Source organism: Leucopleurus acutus (genome assembly GCF_964270905.1).
Source record: "Leucopleurus acutus genome assembly, chromosome: 12".
NCBI lineage: Eukaryota > Metazoa > Chordata > Mammalia > Artiodactyla > Delphinidae > Leucopleurus > Leucopleurus acutus.
In genome coordinates this window covers 1,393,267-1,410,770 of record NC_139154.1, presented here as the reverse complement: position 1 = coordinate 1,410,770, position 17,504 = coordinate 1,393,267, and the positions used below count along the sequence as shown (strand labels likewise).

At 45.4% G+C, this 17,504-nt stretch overlaps 1 protein-coding gene across 1 annotated transcript in view; it reads right to left on the bottom strand.

Moving 5' to 3' along the window:
* HK2 (hexokinase 2) overlaps window positions 1–17,504 on the bottom strand; it is a gene marked incomplete at both ends in the record, with an annotated part of 59,086 nt that overhangs the window by 21,422 nt on the left and 20,160 nt on the right. Inside the window, one exon of the mRNA XM_082851343.1 lies at window positions 2,519–2,667. Within this exon, the coding sequence (XP_082707469.1) occupies window positions 2,519–2,667 (149 nt within the window). The remainder of the gene's footprint in view (window positions 1–2,518; window positions 2,668–17,504) is intronic.

The window sequence follows — 17,504 nt, the reverse complement described above, 5'->3', positions numbered from 1 at the left end:
TGAGAATGTGTTCACTCCCTTTCCCCCAGGAAACACCTTAAAAAATCTAAAGTGGCTGCTATTACCATTTGTAATTCACTGCTCTCATGTGGAAGTTCATGTGGCAGAAGACAGACTCTGTCCAGGGACCCACACTGCCCGGGTTCACAGATCTTCAAAAACTTTTGCAAGTTTTGAGTTTGGTTATTTGGTCTTGGTTTTAACTAAATTTTATTTTTTAAATCCATTTGTTTTCCTATAGTTAATTAAAAGATTGATACCTAATATTTTAAAAAAGAAAGAAAGAAAAAGGAAAAGATAGGGAAAAAAGCATCAGTAATTCCACCACTAAAATAGCAACAATGAATTTCCTTCCAATCTTTTTACCAAGTGTTTTCTGCTGCTTTTAGAACAATAACATTCTTTGCCTTTCTTAGGATGGAATAAGCACCTATATTTTCTAGCTTTCTTTGTTTCATTTTTATATAGCATTCTTTTCCATTTATTTGAAGGATTCTTAATATCACAGTAGATTCATAGTTTCTTCCAGATGGATCTGATAGATTCTTTTGGACTAACACATTTTGTTTCAGTATACTGGAGCCACGTGACAACCTCAGTGCAGCTCAAATCCCACTGTCCCAGAGACTCAGCCTCCCGTGTCCAACCCCAGCATTAAAACAAGGAAAACAGTTTTACCCTCAGGGCCACCCCCAAGGACATAAAAGGGTCTAAAGATATCTCCCCCATATGTCCTATTCATGGTCCAAAATTCCTTTCCCAGGTGGCCTGCTGTGGTGGGAAGAACAGTGCACTGGAAGTGAGAAGGTTCCGCCTCCTCCAAGCTCTAAGGCTCAAGAGATGACCATGCAGGAAGAGCATCTTACTTAGATTTCATTTTCTCCATTCACTCTTTTATTGAGTACACATTAGGTATAATAAAATACAGCAGGAATAGCCAGCACTCACGAGTGGTCCCTATAGCTATGAATGTCTTTGGTGATTCCTCTCCATGGACTGAGAGCAGCTGTAGTAGGAGTAGAAAGAACATCCCAAGGAAGCTTTTTTAGAGCAGGTGAAAGGGGATACCCAAGAGCAGAGAACAATGGCTGGACCTGTGGCCATCACCCACCAACAAGCCAGATACTTCTGGTGTGGTAGCAATGAGTGCCCCCTCCGTAGGAAGGCTCTCCTGGGAGAACTTTTGAGAGGGAGAGCCCCAGAGGGCCTGCCCTGCAGGATCTCACATCTGCATGAGCACCAGCCCCTTTGGAGAGTGCTTCCTACTCTGGAAGCAGGGGCAGGTAGTAGGGACCCTGGACCACCATGTTGCCTAGTTCCAGGAAGCACCCATGAACTACATAATGTGGCCTAAAAAGTGGAGCCTCCTAGAGTTGGACAAACACGGACTCCTGTCATATGAATCTGACTTTGTGTCTTGCCTCTGGCCCCTCCCACCCCTGTAATCTAAGGCCAAGTCACTCAATCTTTCAAAGCCCAATTCCACATCTAGGAAATGGAGATAGTAGGAGCACCCAGCCTTAGGGCTAGTGTGAGGATAAGATGAGGAAATCTATACAAAGCGCTTTCACTCAGCCTGACTCCTTTCAGCTCTTCCTCTTGGTGGTTGCTCATCCACTTCAACACAACATGTATTACTTTCTGTGGGATGATATGTGTGTCTTGGTGGTGCAGTTGGACTTGAAGCCCTGGAGGGGAAGGACCAGGACTTTGATTCCCAGCAAGGATCAGTGGCCCAGTGTCTAGTAGATGCTCAAAACATGTTTGGACACTATCATGACAGCAACTCCATCCTTGCTCATTCTCTTCTAGGTATTACTGAGAGGACTCTTACTTGGATTTCACATTTCTTCTCCATCCACTCTTTTTATTGTATGTGCCGAGTACAAAATGTGATTCTAGAGGTCACAGAGATATGGGGATGACTAAGCATAATTTGGGGCCAGTGTGGAAGCACACGGAGCCCACTGCAGTGCCAGGTAGAACAGACTCCCAGAAGCTGTATTTTAGTGTTTTCTCAACAGGCTGAGAAAGCAAATAACCAAAAAGGCAAAGAGGCAGGTTCCATTTCATGCAATGCTATGCTAACAACTGTGAGTCAGAGGGCTACAGAATGACCACCGTGGCGGGTGGCAGTGTCAAACCACAACCGTGTATTCTTGACACTAACCATAGGTGTCCAGGTATACTGGCCCAGCCTCCTGGCAGCAGGCTTTCCTCAATAACCAGTGCATGCAAGCACACCTCAAATGAGATGGAAAATCAAAATCCCTCCCACTAAAGCACATCCAGACCCTGGGGCCTTGTGCACACACTCCCTGCCCTCTGGTCGTGTGCACCTCTCCTGATGGAGGTCCCCCACCAAGCATCCAAGCATGGAGGGGGATCACCCAGCAAAGAGAGGACAGGGAATCTGAGCCTCAGTCAAGATCTCCTCCCTCCAGACCACAGAGAAGGAGCAGTATCTGCTCCTGTGGGGCCCAGAACCCCAGTGGCCACCCCAAGAGATGGGTCATACCTGGGTGCCACTGCCTCGCATGACGTCCTCGGGAATGGCGTAGATCTGGTTCTCCATCTCAACCTTCTGGAGCCCATTGTCTGTTACTTTCACCCAAAGCACACGGAAGTTGGTCCCTCCAAGGTCCAGAGCCAGGAATTCTCCATGTTCTGCAGCGAGAAGGACCACTATTAGTTCGGGAAAGACAAGGTATAACTGTTTCACAGAGACCAAAACTTAAAACCCAAGAATCCTGCCATAAACACTGGTCATCTCTGGGTGATGAGGTGGCCAGCGGGTCTTTTTTCTACACACTTTTATGTATTGTCTGATTCTTTTTCTTAATGCTAAACACTTCTATATTACTTTCAGAATTCACGTAAAGAATCAGACAGTTTCACATCCAGTGATAGGGTGCCCACCCCCTCAGAGCTATTTCCCAAGGGCTTACAGCCAAGTCCCCATCAAACTCACAGGGCCCATCAAGCCCTGCACCAGGAGAGCAGGCCTCAGGTTTTTGGGGGGTTTTTTTGGTTTTTTTTTTAATTAATTAATTCATTTCTGGCTGTGTTGGGTCTTTGTTGCTGCGCACAGGCTTTCTCTAGTTGCATTGAGCAGGGGCTACTCTTTGTCGTGGTGTGCAGGCTTCTCATTGTGGTGGCTTCCCCTGTTGCGGAGCACGGGCTCTAGGCATGCAGGCTCAGTAGTTGTGGCTCTCGGGCTCTAGAGCGCAGGCTCAGTAGTCGTGGTGCACAATCTTAGCTGCTCCGTGACATGTGGGATCTCCCTGGACCAGGGATTGAACCCGTGTCCCCTGCATTGGCAGGTGGATTCTTAACCACTGCGCCACCAGGGAAGTCCCCCAGGCCTCAGTTTTGTTCTTCATGGCCCCAGGACATCCAGCACGCTGCTACAAGCTTGTGGCCCCCTGGGCCTTTTGCCAAATTGTAATCCCTGAACAAAATGTACTCTTTTATGTTTGTATACAATGACAGCAACATCTCTCGGCAGGATGAGGGTCACATGATGGAGTGGAATGGGATCCAGCTGGCTATAAATTAAGAGGCTTAGCAAATAAGTCAAGTAGGTGTCCCCACCAATAAAAGATCCCAGGTGCTGACTTAAGAGTATATAAGACAAGAGTCAGGCCACTCAGAAAAGCCACAAGGCTGGGGCAGAGTGGGGAGAAGGAGACTCCACAGACACAAGGGGGTCAAGATCTTCAGGTGTCACCAGGAAGGCACAGTCCAGTCTCCCCAGGAAATAAGCAGTGCAGAACAGGAAACGTCCAGATTCCAGATGATAATACCGGCTACAGGGACACGTGCCATTGTACAGCACAGAATGGAAGTGCTGAAGAGGCTCGGAGGCCAGAGCCAGTGCTGGGGCCCAGCGGGGCAGGCAAGGACTGGGGAACAAGGCGGGCTCGTCCCCTCAGCAGCCTCTTCAACCAGTAATGCTCCACCAGTCTTCCAATGTCCTGCCGCACACCTTCTTGAAGGATACATGATTATTTCCGGGGGGATTCACTTGTTGGCATGTTTGTCAACACTCGGCCACTTTCCTGATGGGAGACTTGCCACTGAAGTAAGGGAGAATGGATCGGATGGTCAGGGAAGCGCTCTGACTGAACGAAACAAGGATTTATTCTGACCCACTTCCTCTCAGCGGCAATAACTGTTTGGCCCTGAGAAAAGCTACATCTGCCCAGCTCCCTGAGGGCACTTACCCACACAGTCCCTACAGTCCAAAGGGGCAACTTGGGGTGGGCATCATTCACCCGACATTCTGTGGGGACTTGCCTCCACACAACAATGGCTTGCTGGTAACAATATACAGAGACTGGCTCTGGAGCCCACATTACCTGCATCAGAACCCCAGCCACATTTTGGCCGTGGCAAATTCCTGAGCCTCTGAGCCTCAGCTGCCTCATCTCTAGAGGAGGAACATCATACCTCATGTGGTTGAGGTGAGGGGAAGAGCAGATAATGTGCCTCAAGTAACCAGCACAGTGCCAAGAACTCAGGACGCACTAAATAAGTACTAGAAACTTTCCATCCAGGCTCTCGGCAAACACTGCCTGACACCCACACTTAAAAGTCTCCCAGGGGGCTTCCCTGGTGGCTCAGTGGTTGAGAGTCCACCTGCTGATGCAGGGGACACGGGTTTGTGCCCCGGTCCGGGAAGATCCCGCATGCCACGGAGCGGCTGGGCCCGTGAGCCATGGCCGCTGAGCCTGCGCATCCGGAGCCTGTGCTCCGCAACGGGAGAGGCCACGACAGTGAGAGGCCCGCGTACCGCAAAAAAAAAAAAAAAAAAAAAAAAACTCTCCCAGGCCCAGTATTAGGACTGCCTCTCAGACTGAAAAAAGTAAAAGCAACATTCTGAGGCGAGACTGAAGAAACCTGTCCAAGGAAAGCCACTGAAATCTTCTCCAGTGACTTTAGCATTCCTCCTCAGGGGTACTAATTTTCCGTCCCTTCCCTGGCATCTGGAGGTCCCCCCAGCCCTCTAGCTACAGTCGCTAGATAGCTTGGGTAACCTCAGCCCCATCTGGGGAGACTGCCCCTCTTGTGGCCATGGATGACTTTTCCAGGCACTCCAGTTCTGAGCCTCCCCTGGTAGTGGGACGTCAGCCAGTTCGTAGGGAAAACTATGTGTGGTTGTCATGGGGGATGAAAAGGAAAATCAGAGATGAACTGCCTGCATCAGCACTCTGCCCCAGGACACATAAATCTGCTGAATCGGCAACCGTGGGGGATTGAGGCTGCCGAGGCTGCCCCTGGTTGGTCACGATTTAAGGCCAGCCCAGCCGGATTCACTGGAGAGGACAGCTCCGTCAAGAATGGTGGTTTTGCAGTATTTGCTGATGGACTGAAGGGAAACCACAAATAATACAGTGCTGCTGATAATTCCGTTCCCAGGAAGGAATGTCATTCTTTTCAGACTCCACCAGGTCAGACATTCCTCTGCATCCCTCCTCCCTGATGCTCCCTCCATAAACACACAGGATCACAACTACCGTAGCCAAAGACTTTATTCCTTCCAGAGTCCAATATCTCTGAGGCAGGCCCAGCATCATGACTCCTGGAGCTAAATCCTGAGGTGACCCCTTGGGACAGTGGATGGACCCCTACCCTAGTGCCTGCCTCTCCACCACCCATGAGAGGCCCTCACACAGAGAAGCAGCAAGCTTTGCTTTGAATTCCAGCTCAGCTGCTTCACTACCTGTGTGGCTTCTCTGAGCATGTCACCTCAGCTGCAGAACAGGGCGCATAATGCTGACTTTCCCAGGGGTCATGAGCTTACATGAAATACAGAACACATTATGTGAATATATAGGTATACTGTAAGCCATCAATAAACAGCTGCTGCTGTCACTGTTATTACTCCTTTGATTATGTAGCTCCTCTCGTATCCCTACCTACTCCTATCCTACTCCTGGCCCAGGTCCTACCTACACTGTCAACCTTCCGGGACACCCCAGAAGCCCAGAGCAGAGAGTGTGTGATCTGGTGTGAAGGAGGATGGCATCTGTGGGCCTGGGACAGTCAGACTGGATGGGCAGGAGTGAGGCTCTGGGGCAGGAGAACATGTCTACAGCAGGTTTCTTAAGTACACAGCCACAGGGCAGACAACCCAGTAAGGTCCAGCGAGATCATTCTGCTGAATGAGTATACTTGGTATTTGAGGCAATGTATTAAGAAAACATCTCATATTGCATCTGCTTATTGATGGTTCATTTATTAAACAAAATATTTGAGGAGACCATAAGACCAGAGGTAAGATTTCTTTTATTGTTAAGCATGCTGTTATGTCTAGAAAACATTTTTAATATCTGATTTTTAAAATGTTCAAACAGTACAAAAGTGGAAAAAATGAAAAGCAAACATCTCTTCTCTTCCCCATGCCTCAAAAGTAATCATTATTAACATTTCTTGAGTGCCCTTAGATACATTTATATTATAAAAACAGGGAAGACTGTTAACTGACACATTCTAAGAAAAGAGTTTGAACTGCTGGTTCTAAGGATTTATGTGTTTGATTACCAAAGATATTAGCAAATTAACTTCCTAAAAATTCTCTCCAAATTCCACATAAACCAACAGGTGGGTGGCACTGTCACCAGTGTCCTATGTTATGTACAATTAATCTTTGCCAACCTCATAGGTCAAAGTGGCAGCTCATTTTTTAAACTTGGTTTCTTTCCTTTGTGTAGGTTAGACATTTTGAATTATTGACTGGCATTGTGAATTCTTTCTTCTGTGAATTTTCTGCTCAAATGTTTTGTCTTTTAAAAATATATATTTATTATTTTCTTAATAACGTAAAAGAGCTCTTTGCATATTAATGAAACTAGTTTTGTTGGTTGTATATCTGCAATTATTTTTCTCCAGTTGGATATTTGTCTTCACTGCCCTTTCTAAATCTCTCCAGTTACTTCTAAATGTTGTCACCAGCACTGCTAAAATAAAAGAAGCAAGGTTTCACCATAGGTTTATTTAAAAGATCAAATTCATCTTATACTTTCTTATGTGACTTTTTGAAAAAAATGAAGCCCAGAACCCTGTCTTCATCTCTCTTGTCTCTGGGACACAGTTCAGACTTTTCCACTTGCATCTGGATTATTGTGGCAATAAAACAATGGAAAGACAGAGGCAGGTGTGGAGGAGGTTTAGTTAATTTAAGGCCCACCATGTAGATATTTTTAAAAGAAGAAAAATATGTTGTGTGATATTCATAAACATTATCTCATTAATCCTCAACAACCTTATTGGACATCATGATCCCAATTTCCAGATGAGAAAACTAAGACTCAGGTCAAGTAACTGAAACCAAGATTTAAATCCAGGTCTAGCTCTCTAGCAAAGTTTTCTACTGCAGTGAGCAAGAAGGCTGCTCATGAGAAAGTTGTAAATCCTCAAATAAGGAATTCTTCATTATTGGGACTTCCCTGGTGGTCCAATGGTTAGGGCTCTGCGTTTTCACTGCTGAGGACCCGGGTTCAGCGTCTGGTTGGGGAACTAAAATCCTGCAAGCCGCGTGGTGTGGCCAAAAAAAAAAAAAAGGAATTCTTCATTATCGATGCCAAGAGCATAAAACCCAAAGGTTGCCACAGGCTCTAAGCTGGCCTGCGTGGCAAAGGAAGTGACACTGTGGTTCAGAAGCTGAGTCACTTAGTTAAGATCATACAGGGGTAAACAACTGCTGGATTTGACCCCAAGTTCATCTGACCCCAGCACCCGTGCCAGTCCCTATGCACCTCACCCATATCTCTCGTGGTGCTGGTTCCTGGAAGCTGAGGATTACCTGACGCAGAATCCAGGATGGAAGCAAATAAGCCATAAAGTGATGAAAAAGAAAGCAAAACTGCCCTAATCTTTATCAGTAACTTGGCCCATCCCTCTGGGCCAAGCGTTCTCAAAGTTGAGTGGGAGGCGGCAGACACACATCCACTGGCAGGAGGTGACACACCCTTCTCCCCAAAGGAACCCAGGACCTGCTAAGGCTTTCCGAGGCAGGTTTTTTCAGTAGCAGCAAATTGGTGCCGTCTCATACAATTATACCAAACCTCCGTTCCCACCTTACTGGACACTCCCCAATCTCTCTCTGATGAAGGTTCTCCTAATTAAGAACATCCCCCTCCAAAAGCAGACAAAAGAAGAGGTAACAACCCCCTATCGAAAGGAAATAAGGGGGCTTCCCTGGTGGTGCAGTGGTTAAGAATCCGCCTGCCAATGCTGGGGACACGGCTTCGAGCCCTGGTCCAGGAAGATCCCAAATGCCACAGAGCAACTAAGCCTGTGCGCCACAACTACTGAGCCCGCACTCTAGAGCCTGTGAGCCACAGCCACTGAGCCCACAAGCCACAACTACTGAAACCCATGCACCTCAACGAACAGTAGCACATGCTCACCCCAACTAGAGAAAGCCCGCACACAGCAACGAAGACCCAACACAGCCAAAAGTAAAATAAATAAATTTTTTAAAAAAAAAGGAAATAAGGACTCATAGTTAAGAGGAACTGGCAATAGGAGTATTAGGTCTTGCCACCCTCCATCGAATTACCCAATGGTTAAGATTCAAGTTGCTGGGCTTCCCTGGTGGTGCAGTGGTTGAGAATCCACGTGCCAATGCAGGGGACACAGGTTCAAGCCCTGGTCCAGGAAGATCCCACATGCCACAGAGCAACTAATCCTGTACACCACAACTACTGAGCCCGCACTCTAGAGCCCGTGAGCCACAACTACTGAGCCCGTGCACCACAACTACTGAGCCCGCGCACCACAACTACTGAAGCCCGCGTGCCCAGAGCCCGTGCTCCACAACAAGAGAAGCCACTGCAACGAGAAGCCCGCACACCGCAATGAAGAGTAGCCCCCGCTCGCCACAACTAGAGAAAAGTCTGCACACAGTAAAGAAGACCCAACTGCGGCCATAAATAAATAAATAAATTTATTTATTTTTTTAAAAAGTGGATTCAAGTTGTTCCCTCTGGCAGAGTTTGTTTGCTGACTCATTTCCCATCCTGGACTACCACTCTGCCCACTCTCAGTGAGGTTCTTATCAAATACATAAGGTCAGCGAGATAAAGGGGTTTCAATTTCTCCTGGGAACTCACCTGTCCCAGGGAAAGGCTAAAGAGGACTAAAATGGCATCTAAGTAAGTAACCACCTGAACATGATAGTCACTGTCATCTCGGTTGATGGGACATCAGTAATGTATTTGAGCAGGCCATAACTCCAGCATTATTCAAGTCACTCACTCACAATGTCCAAGCAATTTGTGAGGGGTGAGGGCCAGACGAATTTCCCAACAGTCTATTTTCAATCACTAGGTATTTGCCACTAATTAAAATAGATCACCACCTGTTCCTCCCATCAGGAGCTCAGAGCAGTGTGCCAACCAGTGCACAAAGGACGACTTGTGAACAGAACAGGTCTGGTTTTGTTTTGCATTTTTAAGCAGCAGTGCCCTTTTGTCGAAGGCAACTGTGTTCAGAAGTGGCAGAGCACTGCCTTGTTAAGGCTAGAGCCAGAGCCCAGTCCCTCACTCTGGGCAGGGCTTCTTCAGGTGATCAAATGGACTTCTTCGGAAGCCTCCTTTAGACAAGTAGCTTTGATGCAGCGTTCCCAGAGCTCTGAGGATCCTTGAAGGTGCCATAGTGCCTGCTAGCACTCCGCGACAGATGGCTAAGAATGTACGGCATGGACTCCAATTGAGAGGACAACTAAAAGTCTCTAGGTCTTGAGTAGGTAATCCAGCAAAACTAACTTTGCCAGACACAGGTTTCAAGGCACGTATTTCCCAAGTACCTGGGAACACCACAGTCACTACCACCTCTGGCAGTCTCTTTTTAAGTTCCAAGGTTTCGGATACTCCATTATAGTACAACAACAAGACGCTGAATGCCAAAATGTAGAAACAGAGAAACGTAAAGCTGCTTCAGTTGAAGGGAGGGGCCTGGAGCACATACCACTTTGTAAGTGCCCCCCAAAACTCCCAAAACACCATCAGAAAGCACCACCCTGCTGCTTTTATACTCAGGAAATGTTACTTAAGCTCAAAATACGTGCCACTCACAGAGAAATGTTATACTAGCTCCACAGATGTGAAACTACTCTTCAAAGGATTAAAATATGATTATCTTTCAATACTGTGTAGGCATTGAGCGTGTTAAGATTTTCAGGCAGGCCGACATGGGTTCAAATCCCATTTAAACATGTATTAGCCATATAAATACAGGTAAATTATTAGAAATCTGATACTCAGATTTCATCATCTGTTAAAAGGGGACAGTAATAACCTCCTGTCTAGCCAGCCCCTCCCCATCACTCGCCAGGACACAGAGACACAGACACGCAGACACACAGTTTTTGGTCAAGAATCAATGCAATGAATGCGTAAGGGGTTTGGCACAATGCCTGGTGTATGTAAAATGTTTAATAAACTCCAGTTACCACTATATGGAGGCTACTTATCAATACAATCTTCATTTTATATTGTAGGCACCATATAAATCCACTTATTAATTTGCATGTATGTAAGCTATTAATCTACGTCCCCACTACACAGCTGTTGATACAATGCTGAGCAACCCAGATAAGGGCTCCTTTCAGAGTAAAGGGCTCTTTTACCAGCCTCCATGCACCCTATCACCAGCCTAGTCTCTCTTTATCATATCATGTACTTGCATTATATGACCTAGTATCATTTCCTTTATGATGACAAATGATATCCTTATGTGCCCAGGATAATGTGCACTCTTCAAAAGTGGGGCACAAGGCTGCTCAGCCCATTGCTGCCCCACAGAGGACCAGCCTCAGAGGGGATTCTATTGAATGAACTGAACAGCTAGGCCTGAGTTACAAATAGAAGAATGAATGTATTGCGCTAGCAGTGTTGGGGGCCTCTAGTGATATGCCTAAGGGCCCAGGCTTTGGAACACAGATGGCTGGGTTCAAATCCCAATGCTTCTACTTGCTCATTATGTGACTTTGGGCCAAGTTGCCTAATCTCTCTAAATCTAGTTTCTTTTTCTCTAAAACAGGGTTTATGGTGTCTACCATGGAATCACTGTGAGAATTAATGAGATAGTTCAAATACAGTGCTTAGCATAGTACCTGGCATTTATAAGCCTACATTTTAAAATTATCATCATCATCATCATCATTCCCTGCTCTCGAGGGAATGAAGTCTAGCTAGAGGGTAGAGATACATTCACCTGCAAAAAATAATTCACAATTCATGGAAGTGGGGAAGTATCAAAAGATCAATACAGCAAAGGTTTCATCTCACTCTGCCTTAAGACATGCTTATATCTAAACAATCTTGCCAAGACAATGAGGGCAATAAAGATACTACAAAGATAATTTATTTCTAAATTGGAACGCTGGAAAAAAAAATGTGTTAAAAATGTAAATTATTTATTAAATAAATAAATCAATTGGAATGCTGGAATATTTGTAGATTTTTAGTTGGGTCTACTTGAGCTTCTTATTATAATGGTACAAAGTCAATCCATATTTATGGTCAATTTTAAAAGATAATAATCTGATTTGCTCCAGAAACTTTTGTTCAGCATCATGAGCCAATGTAAAGCATGAATCTTATGGCCTTGGAGTCAAGACTACCTATGCTTAAAGTTCAACTGTGCCACTAACTGTACACAGGTGACCTTGGCAATCTCTTTTAGCCTCAGTTGCCTTATTTTTAAATTGGAAATGTCTCCCTTGTAGAGTTTGCATGGAGAGTAAAACAGATTGTTTCCGTAAACAGATATCATGGGTGCTCATTAAATGATATCAGCTATTCCTGCATTTCCTCTTAAGATGGAACTGTCCTCTGAAAGCCAGATGCCTTGTGATGTGTGTAATGGGCCCCCTGACAGGGCTGTGACTGGGGCTGGTACTGCAATCACATGCATAGTTCAGCTTAGGTTAGGGCTGCCTACAGAGAGGTCAAGGTGGTGAGATTCCTGACAGATACAAATAAAGAATTTCTCTGTTCAGCTCTGCACTGCCAAAAACAAAAAGGGTGGGGGGAGTCACAGACAATAATTATTGGGGCAAGTGGAACTCTCATACAGCATTGGTGGGAGTATAAAATAGTTCAACCACTTTGGAAACCAAAGTTCAAACCACTTTGGTCTGGGAGTTTCTTATAAATTAAACACATCCCAAACCCTATGACCCAGAAATTCCACTCCTAGTTGTTTCCTCAAGAAAAGGAAGAAAACAAAAACATATGTCCACAAAGAAGCTTGTGCAAGAATGTTTATAGTAGCTTTCATCAAAAACTGGAAACAGCCCAGGTAGCCATAGAATTCATTGTCATATAGGATTCCAATCACACCACGGAATCAGCAACCAAAAAGGAGCTACTGATATTACACTACACGGATAAAGCCCACATTTTGATGGGTAAATGAAGTCTTGCATAAAGAGTAAATACTATCTGATTGTATATATGGGAAGTTCTAGAACAGGCAAAACAAATACATGTGGAAAATTTAAAACAGTGATTACTTCTGGGGGTTGGTGACAGGGACTGCCTGGGAAGGTGCAGCAGGGAGCTTCCTGGGCTGATAATGTTTTCTATCTTGATAGGGGTTGTATTAAACAGGTATACGTATTTGTCAACTCATCAGATGATATTGAAGATTTGCATCTCGTACGAAATTTTACATCAAAAGAAAAAAGAGCAAATATTGAACTCTGGTTAATAATGGGCCTGCTGAAGTTCTGGGGTTGAAATGAACTGATTTCTGCAATTTACTTTGCAACGCCTCAAATAAAACAAGAGGGACTGATGGGAGGAAGGATAGAGGAGTGTGATAAAACAAATCTAGTTAAAATATCAAAGTAGACTCTAGGTAGTCTGTATACGGATGTTCATTATACAATTCTTTCAACTTTTTTAAACTGTCTTAGAGAAAAAAACAAATAAGGAGCATTTTTTATATACATACCAGCTGACACCAAATTCAGTTACCTAAGTAAGATATTCTTGAACCATTTACATTTTCATTTTTATCTGCGCCTACTATGTTTCTTTGCACTGCATGGTCCACACAGTCTACGAAGCACAGATATTTTAAAATCAGCCCCCACAGGGCTCTGACTGTTGACATTCTCTTCCTTCTCACAGAGAACTCAAACCATAATTTGGAAGTTCATATTTCATGTGTGTAATGGAAGCCTCCATCATAAACAAATGGCCTGAAACTTCCTGAAGTCTCTCCCACGTTCTCTACCAGGTCTTTGATTACCATTAAATAGCTGAGACCTGATTTATGAAAGCTGGAACCTGGTCCTTGCTCCAAAAGGCAGGGAGGGCCTCCAACGATGGGGAAGAACCCTCACACCTGCTCCCTCCAATCAAAAGGACCTGGGAGATTCACTCACCCTCTCTCAGTAAAATCGGTGCTGGCTGTGAGTCTTGCCATGGTGGCTGCATAGGACTGTGTTTACAACACACATGGGAAGGTAACATAACCGAGTCCCCCTTAATTCTCAGAGAGCCAACCCTCTGATGTTTCTTCTTTTTACAAATGAGAAAATGGAGGAATACGGCATAAATGAAATGCTCTAAAGCACACAGCTTGAATTCAAACCCTTTTAAACCTAGAATTCTGATCTTCACTCCTCACCACACACTGCCCTGAAACCACCTCTCACCCCTGGCAAGAAACAGCCAATTTTACAAAGGTCTGACCAGGACAAAACTGGGTAAGGAGCATTTGACAGTGGCTTTCACACTGCAAGCTGAAAAAGAAATTAGTGAGACCTGACTAGAGACGGTTTTAAAGTATAGAAGATAATAGATCTGGGGCTTCCCTGGTGGCGCAGTGGTTAAGAATCTGCCTGCCAATGCAGGGAACACAGGTTCGAGCCCTGGTCCGGGAAGATCCCACATGCCGCAGAGCAACTAATCCTGTACACCACAACTACTGAGCCTGAGCTCTGGAGCTCGCGAGCCACAACTACTGAGCCCACATGCCACAACTACTGAAGCCCACACGCCTAGAGCCCGTGCTCCACAAGAGAAGCCACTGCAACGAGAAGCCCGCACACCGCAACGAAGGGTAGCCCCCACTCGCCGCAACTAGAGAAAGCCTGCGTGCAGCAACGAAGACCCAACACAGCCAAGAAGGAATGAATGAATTTTTTTTTAAAAAAGAAGATAATAGATCTGTCACATTCAAGAATAAACATTAGTTCCTGAAACTTGTTTTGGTTGTATATCAACATTCATATGTATGTGTTTCTTGCTGTGAGTATGCAGTCCAAAAAAGTTAGAGAGCCACTGACTAAGTCCCTTTAGAGCAGAGGTTTAGATCTGAGGTTTAACTTCCCAGATACGAAAAAGTAACACTGGAAAGGGCTGAGCAACGTTCTGAGGAAGGCTAGCCTGGAGCAGGTGCCACTTGAGCAAGGCCTCTAGCCTTCTGTAGAAGAGAAGCACAGTCACCAGCAGCAGCAACAGTGCCGGGACTGCAGCCTTGGCCGGCAAGCAGATGCACCAGCCAAGCCTCACAGGCTGTGTGACCACGTCCAGGGGAAAGGCAGTGGTCCCTGCACACAACTGCTCTCTCGTTTCTCCTCTCAGCACTTTACTGGGGTGCCAATAAAAAGAAGAATGTTCATTTTTGACAGGCTTTATCTAGTGAAGAGGTACTGGTCCTCACTGCCACATTCCATAACACACAGCCCAACTAACGGAATATAAAACTCAAAACCTTGATGTTGAACACTTTCAATTATATTCCCTCATGTTCCCCTCCCAGTTCCATTTTCTTTCTCTCTCTCCAGAAGCAACCCCTATCATTTATCTGGTACACATTTTCTAGCTTATATCCTAACAATTTTAGGATGTGTGTGTGTCCATGAGCAACATATAGCATTACTTGGAGAAGTTTTTTAAAATAACATTCAACTACTATGAGGTACATGTCCTTCTGCAATTTTTCACTCTTCGTTTTGTAAATGTATCCATATTTATACATGGTCATTTTTGTGACATGCTATATTGTATCCCTTCACATGCACAGTCTATAAACTGTTCCCAATATGCTGTCATTATAAGCGGCACTGCCATGAACATTCTTAGACATGTCTCCTCGAGTTCATATGGGAATCTGTTCAAGGTATAGTTGGAAGTAGAATTGCTAGTTGTCATATACATATATTTTCAACGTAACTAGTCACTGCCAATCTCACACTCTGGGCGAAACACTACCAATAGCTCAATACATATCCTTGAGACTTTACACACCTGTACACACATATATAGTTATATGTGTATATATATATTCTGTAAAGTCACACACGTGATTTTACAGAATATGAATTTACATAAATCTATCTCATGCTTTATGATGGGTTGCAGAGGACTGTTTTCTGCATTCATTGACCAGTGCCCAACTGATGGACATTAAAGGGGTTTTCCCTCATTACAGTAAGTCAAGGAACTTTGTGCGTAAATACACTGACACACTAGCTCCAGGACATGTGTAGAACAGACCAGGACTGCTGGATCCACCTCTTATTTTTACAAAGGAGAAAAGGCTGAGTCCCAGAGAACTGGGATGAGGAGCTGGCCCACAGACCCCCCAGCAAATGAGGAATGAAAGGGCTGGGGACCCCATTTCCTACAGTCTGGTCTCTAGTACTCTAGGGGGCACCTGCTCTACTTAAGTAAATAAAACATCCCAATACACAGTATTCCTTTCACACACTGTCTCCGTTTACACTGTAGAATCTGAGGTTATAAAGAGGTACTCTGGGTATCACAAAAGTCATGTAAAATCTCCCTGCTTCTGTGTGGAAAGAAGGTCAGGCAGATAAGTCTTGCACCAGACCCCCCCACCCCAAGAAGCCTACAGGAGTCAGCCTCTGGCTCCTGTCCTCAGTCCAGGAAACTCAAATGCATAGAAGCCAAAATCATGCCTGCTGCTCCACTGTGGGTAGAGGTGGGACAAAGACAGGGTCCAAGGACTCTGGCCTGAGGTCAGAGAAAGAGACTTAATGACCACACAATACAGCAACGGATGCAAACTCTAAGAGGCAGTGGGAGGTCTCCCTGCTCCAATCTCAGGAAAACAACGAGAATAGAAAAAGTTGGCCCCATACCTAGTTCTCCCCAACAAACTTACTCATCTGCCTATAATCCAGGCCAGACATCCACTCCCAACCCCATTTCAAAAAATTTCCACTGAGCATATGCGTCCTCTGGCGCTGAGTGTACAGGCTCACACGTGCACATACACACATAATGTATCAAGCTCAGTCTTGATGCCTGGCGTTTGGCATACATGAGTTTGAATCCTGACTCAGCTTCTCATTAGCTATATGACCTTAGGCAAGTTATCTGACCATCCAGGCTCCCAACTCCTCATCTTTAAAAAAAAAAAGTACTTAAAATTTGTACCTACCCTATAGGGTTTTGTGAAAAGTAAATAAGTTACTACATGTAGATGCTCAGAAAAGCTGTTAGCCCATAATATATATTTCGAAAATATTTAGGATACTTGCTTAGTGCTAGTGCCTGAAATAAAGACAAGGTCCCTGGTCTTAAGGAGCTAGTAAATTTATCAGAATGTCATAAAAACAGTACAAGCAGGTGTGGCTGCCAATCAGAGGGAGTGGTAGGTATAGTAAATGTGCCATTCTAGAGGGCACATGAGGGATATCCGAGAATTGGAGGAGGCCCCTCACCTCAAGAAGCTCTTTGAAGGGCTGAAACACACACTCAGAACAATCCTGAACAAGGTCACACCCTCAACGTTGGGTTCCAAGGCTTTAGCAAACACATACTTATTTTAGAAATTGTAGAAAGGTACAAAATCTTGTTAGATGAACAGGTCCCCAAAGGCTCTCACGCAAGTAAGCCTCAGGGACACAGACGTGATGGAGACACTGAAGGCATGTGGTACAAACGAACAAGCCCTGTCCTGTGCCTTGCCCCGCCCACCCCTCCCCAGGGTTTCTCTGCAGATGCAGATGCTTCACCAGGAACCAGCCAGCATTGTGGACTTCTGTCCTCCCTCCGGTTCTCAGACTCTGTGCTTCCTGGTTCCTCCATCACCCTGGCAGCTGCCCCCGGGCTCTTTCTCTCACCCTCTATATATAGGTAGCCATCCCACACCCTTCACCCCTCGTGGCCCCAGAGGTACCTCATCTCTAAAATGGAGGGCTGTCATGAGGATTAAATGAAACAAACTGTGTGAAAGTGCTGGCACAACTTAGTTCCGTTCCCTTCTCTGAGGATTTTGCCACCCCCGGGCAGCTGGGCTCAACACCCTGGCATCACCTTTGAATCCTCTCTGGTCTCTGCCCACTACATCCCACCAGGGCCATGCCCTATGCTCTACCATCCACCCATCACCACCCCCCACCCCCGCTCTGCATAAACTGCTAATGATGTGCATTACCAATACAGTTCTGCTCACACCCCTCAAAAACTTTCAGTTACTCCCCAGTGCCTATTACTGAAGAAAGACTC